This window comes from Delphinus delphis, chromosome X (assembly GCF_949987515.2).
Source record: "Delphinus delphis chromosome X, mDelDel1.2, whole genome shotgun sequence".
In the NCBI taxonomy this organism is placed as follows: Eukaryota; Metazoa; Chordata; class Mammalia; order Artiodactyla; family Delphinidae; genus Delphinus; species Delphinus delphis.
In genome coordinates, this window is record NC_082704.1 from 114,599,875 (window position 1) to 114,607,556 (window position 7,682).

At 36.4% G+C, this 7,682-nt stretch overlaps 1 protein-coding gene across 3 annotated transcripts in view; it reads right to left on the reverse strand.

Annotated features, from left to right (window-relative positions):
- GLRA2 (glycine receptor alpha 2) overlaps window positions 1-3,915 on the reverse strand; it is a 194,275-nt gene extending 190,360 nt beyond the window's left edge. For 2 of the 3 annotated variants that reach the window (XM_060002824.1, XM_060002823.1), the window contains exons 1-2: window positions 3,848-3,915; window positions 1,571-1,704 (exon numbers count right to left, since the gene is read on the reverse strand). In XM_060002824.1, the coding sequence (XP_059858807.1) occupies window positions 1,571-1,704; window positions 3,848-3,915 (202 nt within the window). Of the gene's footprint in view, window positions 1-1,570; window positions 1,705-2,749; window positions 2,770-3,847 lie in introns of those variants that run through there. The other variant, XM_060002825.1, reaches the window with a different exon arrangement.
- Between the last annotated feature and the right edge of the window lie 3,767 nt (window positions 3,916-7,682).

Consider the following 7,682-nt stretch of genomic DNA (forward strand, 5'->3'; position numbering starts at 1 on the left):
TGAATAGCTTAATAGGAAAGCGTCTCTGCTCTTGTTGGAGTCCTGTAGTATTTTATCTGTACTTCCTAATGTTACTTAACCATTAACTACTTAACTATTTCTATCTAGTATTATATATTATTGTATAAGTATTCATATAACATCTACTCTGTCCAATGAAATTTTTGATGGTAGCATCCAAACCTGTTTCAACTCTCAAGTTTTCAAAGCATGCAGTAGTTAGTATCCTTTATGTAGTTCAGACTCAAAAGTTATTGAATGGCTCAGTGAATAAATGTACAAGTGAGCCGGCCCATTGAAAAAGCTGACTCTCGAATACTTACTCATAGGATTTTATTTCAAATATTGACTTCCATTGACCACAAAATTAATATGAAATTGGGCAAACATGAAAATTGTTTTCAGCAAAAGCAAGCTTTTGAACTAAGTTCTGTTGTCTCTTTTGGAAATACTCTATAAGTCAAAAACATCTGTTTGGTCAAAATTCTGACATGTTTCTTTATGAAATGTGCCCTTAGCTGGGTATATTCAGAGGTGCAGCATTTAAAGAAGAAAAGAATTTTGAATTTAGTTTTCATGCTCATATTTGCCAATAATAAAAATTAATCAAACCTCAAGGAAAGCAATCCAATTAAATAGCTAATAAGCAAAACCAAAGCGATGCATGAATTATGACATAATACCTAGAATACTATAGATTTATCCTTTTATAAAATATAAGCACTTCACAATGCATTATTTTAAGTTAAATTACAAGATAAAATGCATTTATTTAAAATATGTATCTAAAAATTAAAACATCAAAAACAATTCAATTAATAGGTTCTTTCTTATTTCAGTATTTTTCTGATTCAGAGTAAAAATAAATCAAATAGATAAAAGGTAATTTCTAAAAAGTAATTTCTATTAATTACATTTTTGTAATGTTAAACATACAAAAACACCAAACTTTTTGGTTTGTTTCTAATTGAACAAAGAAAGTATCCACCATCTTTGACATACGCACTTTACAATTCTATGATCTTCTTTGTTAACTTCAGATCAATAATTTCAAATAAAGAATTAGAATGTTTAAACAAGAGGAAACCAAAACTTTGTAATATATTCAGTTAGAGCCTTTTCTCACAAGGTTTAAAAATGAGAGAGGCCTGAAAGTGTATAAAAGGGCATGTTATATATTGAGATGTAAACTTCATTTTGGGAGTACGTATTTAAAACCCAAACCAAAGATTTTGGTGTAACGATTCATACAAATCAAGTGCATCATTTGTTCTTGTATTCATTTCCAGTCCCACTCCCACTTTAGATAACATAGGCAATGTGGCAATAATCTCCGACGTTAGTTTTCTTTGTGGAACATAACACAAATGAGGAAAGTTTTTGAAAGTGGCAAGCAACATGTAAAATTTAAGCTGTTAAATCAACTAGTTCCAAAGAATGCCAAAATGAAATGAATACTATGCTTGTTGTTTTCATTTTATAATAAAAAGCCCTGAAAAATTTTTTTCAGAGTATTCAAACATCTAGATTTCCCACAGGCTTAATTAAGGTAAGTTTCAGTGAAACCTACCTTTAAAATTTGGCCTGATTCTTGCGTCATATCCTGATGTCCTTCCCATTAATTTGTCCAAGAAATCTGAAGGAGATAGGGTCTGCGAAGGTTGTTTTCCAGACCTGGAGTCATGGTCTTTGCAGAAAGCTGCCCTAAACACATCATTAACTCTTTTAGCAACAATTACGTTCTTATCACCTGAGAACTAATGCTCACAGAATGTTTGACATCGTGTTTTGTAAATATATTTGATATGTTAAGAAGAAGAAAAGGAAAATTATAAACTCTTTGGTCAACTTCCTAACTTGTGCATGGTCTAGAGTTAACTTTAAGTGATGAAAGGTATAAATCCTGAGTCATATCTCCTAAGTTACCAAACTTTCATAAGATGTTTAAGATGATACAACATGCATAGCTTTAGCTTGTAGGTTTTACAGATATACAAAGCTGTTTCTTTCTAGTGTCATCAGAGAAATGAAGATAATTTCTAAAATTTATGTGATTGTGTTAAATTATTTCCCCATGACTTCCAAAACATTCTTCCAGCATTTCGGCCCTTAATATGTCCTCTACTTTTTATAAAAAATACATAATAAGATGGGCAGAACAAAGTAAATCATGAATTAAGCATCCCATTGCTTATTTTGTCACCTGCTAGATTCTATTCCAGCTTTCAGCTATTAATAATTTCCAATGTGTTTTCTAAAAGAAAATCTTCACTTGGAAATTTAACTTCATTTTAAAATAGGTCAACAATGAGCATGTCTGTACTTCTATCATTTTATCAGCTGTTATTTATATATTAGCATTTAAATTGTTGACTCTCTAGTATTCATGAAAAAGAACTTCTAAAGCATTTTGTCTTTTGCGTTATCAAAAACACTAAATGGTAATTGGAAAATTTCTCAGACTTCCATTTTCCTTAAAAGGCTTATAAAAAGAGCATATATGGTTTATAGTGAAATGAATTCTTTGACAATACATAGTGGTTGACTGAATGTTGATTTCTTCCATAAAGTATATATTTTACAAGCTTTCTTTTCAGTATTTTGACAAATAATATTGTTAATTCTTATCACTAGGAAAATACCACATTCTTGCCGGTTTTTCAAAGAAGTAATATTAAATATAAGTACAAAGATGATATAAACATTTGGTAAGAGTTAAAAATTGATACAGTCACCTAGAAATACTCACATTCCCATATGCAGATTCATCTGATTAATCAAGTATTATTTGATTATAATGGTGATGGTGGTGGTGATGAAGATGATGATGATGATGATTCTAATAAAACCCAGCCTACAGTTTTTCTTAATCATAGTAGGAGGTGTGAACCTGAAAGGAACATAGTGGGTTTTCCCAGTACTCATAGCATTATTGCTATATGTTCCATTTCTCTTGGTTCTGTGAAAAAATACCATAAAATGTGGTGAAAATTAAATGAAGAGTCCTACACTTCGTTGTATGAACATCTCTTATCTCTATCTTGTCTTAGAACCTCTTAGCCATTAGGATGGCTATTTCACTTACTGGTAATAATCTGGTATTTTGAGGTATCAATTGATTAGACGATTTGTAAATTAAGTAGAAAATGCAAGCATGCAAATAATGATTTCTCACTTTTTAAAATTATGCATAATCCATTTCTCATGCGTGCACGAACACAGAGATGTCATATTAATTCAGTTTTGATAGGCAGTACATTTCTAAATATATTGAACAGTAGTACAGTGGTAAAATGAAATTTTAAATGTTTTTGGTATTTCAAGAAATTTCCTGAATTGTAGTTCTCATAGTATGCATCTAGTTGCCGAAATACAATAGAAGTCCCAAGTTAGCTAAGAATTTGGGTTCTTTTATATTTTACATAAAATGAGCATGCTCCTGGCAAATTAATTCAATCACTTCCACCATATGAAAAGCACTGCATTCAATAATCCCTTTAAATGACTTACAGAAGAATTTGAAAGCAAAAAAGAAAAAAAATCACCATTATATAGAAATGTAAAGAGCATGCAACTCATCAGAGTATCTTAATATCACATTGGCTGTGAAAATACGTTGAAATGCACAGAGTGGGGTTATGCATCATAAAACTTGCCTTTGTAAAAATTTACCACCTTCCCACCATAATTAAGCTTTTTAAAAGAACAAAAGAACTCTTAACTCTCCTTTATTCAATTAACATAATGTGGTCCGGGACATAGAGAAATAGATAAAAATTGCATGACACGTTCTCTTTCAAACAGTTTTCATGTGGAAAATACCAGCATGCAAAGTCGTTTCACCTACCTGAAGTGGTTTGTCTCTAAGAAAAATGCAAACAAGGCTGTCAAAATGTTCACTAGCTGCCGGTTCATTCCTGTATCTGTGATGCTTGTGGAAAATATTCCCGAAATGATTCCAGAAAGAAGCTAGGACAAAGTATCTATTTATTGTCCAGACTCAAAATCTGGCAGGAATCTAGTTTCCTTGAAAAGCAAAAAGAGATTTGGGCTTGTACAGTTTGCTGAGAAAAAACAAAAAGTGCCAGTACTGGGCATCATGGTCAGGTCAAACGGGGGCTTAGGACCATCAGTTAACCTAGGAAAGACAAAGCCTTAGAACTGATGGATCCCCCAGCTGCTTTTCCTGAATAATAAAAATGCTGCTACCTTAATCGCATCACCATGCAAAGGGGGCTGGTGACAATGCCATGCTGGAAGTCGGGTTGCTGTAGCTTTTGTTTTATGTCCTTTCTATTTAGCAAATCCCTTTTCTCTAGAAAATGTTCTCTTTTTAAAAGAAGTTGTAAACGAGGGAGAAGAAAGGACTCTGCGTGCTGGAGTGGGTAGGAAGAAGAGGGCAAAATTGCTGAAATCCTGTGCTGGAATGAGGGCTACAGAAAGACGGAGACGTGATCTTACCGAGCCTATAAATTTCAGCACTCGGACAGCTCCTAGCTCTGAAGTGCGCATGTTTCCTTTTTCAGTCGCTTGGGGCGGGGGTCTGGGAGAGGCATTCCAGAGGGGACGTTCCTGCTCTTCCAAGGCAAAGAGTGACTGGCCGTTCCGCGCGAAGGGGTGCTGAAGGGGTGCGGTGATGACCAGGGAAGAGCAGAGGTCAGGGTAGATGGAGAGGGTGAAGAAGGCTAGGGTCTGAGCTGGAAATGCGAGTCTGTCAGTGGGTGGGCGGGACGGGAGTTTGAAGCAGAGAAGAGAAGGGAAATAAGGTCTAGGCGTGGGAAAAGAAAATTGGGCGAAGCAGAGAACAGGATCTAGAGTACTGAAATTATAATAGGGGAGTGGGTAGTCTACTCGTTATCAGTGAAAGCTAGAGGCAAAAGAGGAATCCTGTGCTGAAGAGGAGGGGACATTTCATTGGCATAGAGAAGCCCATATGCGGAGAATGGTTCACGAGGATCGATAATTTAATTTAGAAGCCCTTTATGCCTTCCTCGCCCCTTGAGTGTTTTTGTTTGATTTTAGCTGCCGGTTCCCAAAGGATCTCTCTACTTTTTTACTAGGGAAAGCCCCTTCTCTGAGCTTTCTTCAGCGGCTCAAAATCCTTGGGCATCCTCTTCAAGTCACGGATTTGTAGAGGAGGAAGAATACAATGGGCCGGCAGGGGGCAGTAGCAATCTTTACTTGACCTGGTTAAAGGTTAGAGAGTAGGGCTCGGAGTAAGAGCTGGAGCAAGGAAGGGTGAGACTGCGGGTGGAGTTTCATCTGCCCATTCCAGATGTTAATCACCAGGGAGGAGTCAGGTAATAAACTGTAAATGTTCTCCTAAATTGGCTAAAGAGACAGAAAATAGTGAAAGTTTATGAATCCTGTACAAAAGCATGACAGGTAACCTTGCTATTTCAAATTAAACTTACAAATGTTGTTATTAATAAAAAAGAGGAAGGGTAGATAGTTCAGTGTAAGTAATTATCAGCTCTGGCAAGCGGGAATGAAAAATGCGTGTTCTGCCGTGAGCTGGGTGTGTAACCTACTTTTTGTCTGTAAAATGTACCTTGTTCGTCACCTTGGCACTCCACTGCAGATCTTAATTTTAAAACAAAATAAAATGATTAATTTTCAGTCCATAAATGACTAATATGCCCATGGATAAGTTTAAATATTATGGCAGAGTAACGAAGAATTCTATGTTTTTAAAAAGTAGATTCTGAGAAAAAATGCATGTTCTTTTCACCTTTTAATCTTAACATAAATCACCTGAAGAGCTTGTTGAAATGCAGATTCTGATCTGGTAGGTCTGATGTGGTGCCTGAGATTCTGCATTTCTAACAAGTTCCTAGCTGAGGTCGTTTCTGCTGGTCCACCGATCACACGTCAAGTAGCAATGGTCTGTATGCCCTTTTATCAGAAATCTATCCCACCAAGACAGTGAGAATATAGGACCTTTCTTTAGATGAAAAGCAGCAGTGCCCAAGCATTCTGCTTACATACAAAATCAATTCTTTGGCAGTGTTCTCTTAACTCCCGAAGCCCAGAAAAAGTGATTCAATTTAAAAGGAAAACAGTACGGTGTAGGGTGAGACATCCCTGGACTGCAGCTTTGAATCTGTTCACTTCCGAATTCATCCACATGGAAACTCTAGACCTGATTTTATCCCTGCAGTCCTGACCCAAAAAATAAAATCAATTCTTGGAAATATATTTCTTCAACTGGTGCTATGGAAAACTCATACAAGATTTTTTTGTGCTCAGGATTCTTTCCAAAAGAGAAAATATATATGTAAAAGTATATGAAAATGATTTGTCCTAAAATTTTTTGAGGTTGTAATGATGCTTAAAGTAATACAGTCTTTGCAAGTCATTTCTTTCAATAGCAGAGTTTTGTTATTAAACAAGAGTAGGGTGAGTAGGGAAACCTGTGACACAGGGAGACTCTGGCTAGCAGCATGGGATCAAAGCACGTATTATTTTAGAGTTGGAAGGAACTTTAGAGAGGATCTAGTGTAACCTCCTCATTTTACTTCTCAGCTCTCCTCAATTTGGATTCCAGCTCCGTCAATCTACAGAAACAGATCTCACTAAGTCTGCCAATGAATTCCTTTGAACTAAGGCCGAAAGATATTTTTGCTGTTGTCATCTAACTTGACATTTACATGGCACTTAACATCATCGAGCTCTTTTCCCTTCTTTTATTGAAATTTATTTTTATTTTATTGTGGAAAGAACACTTAACTTGAAATCTACTCTCTCAACAGACTTTTAAGTATAAAATACAATGTTGTTACTATAGGCTCAATATTGTACTGTGCATCTCTAGAACTTACTCATCTCGCATCACTGAAACTATACCCACTGATTAGCAGCTCCTCATTTCCCCCTCTCTTCTGTCCCTAAGAGCCACCATTCTGCTCTCTTGAAGGGCTTTCTTCCCTCGACCCTGTGACACAGTACACTCCTGGCTTGCCTCCTGTTTTGTCTCCTTGGCAGCCATATCCTCCTCTACCTGGCTTGGAAAAGTTGGATTTTCTAAAGTCTGTATTCGAGGTCCTCTTATCTTCTCATACTACACTCTCTTAGACAATATTATACACATCTGTAACTTGCATTTTCCTTTTATGCAGATGACACACAAATATATATTTCTGTCCAGACCTGCACATCCTAAACAATTCCTGTTGAATGTCTCAAAGGCTCCACAAAGTCCACAGGTCAAAACCAAACTTTTAATACTTCCTTCAAATCCTGTTTCTTTTCTGCTGTGCCTGTTTCATTATCACCAACCAAAAGCCAAGGCATCAACGCTAAGACTCCCTCTCCATCGCCTACCATATTCAGTTCTCTACGAAGCTCTATTGATTTTCTCTCACATATTTACCAAGTCTGTCCACTTCTCTCCCTCTCAGCCTCCATGACCCTAGTTGAGCTACCCTGATCTCTTGCTCGTACTGCGGCAGTAGTTACCCAACTCCTCTACCTGTGCCAACAGCAGATCCCCCTCCACCTTATGATTACACTGCATCCACAACGACTGTTCAGAAATCAAAATCTGATCACGTCATACCCTCTGAGTAACGTGATGACTTTCCGCTGATCTTTAGGTACAACAAGAAAACTACTTAACATGATCTAAAAGTTCCACGTGGTCTGGCCTATGCCTACATTGTCTTTCATCTCATTTGCTACTC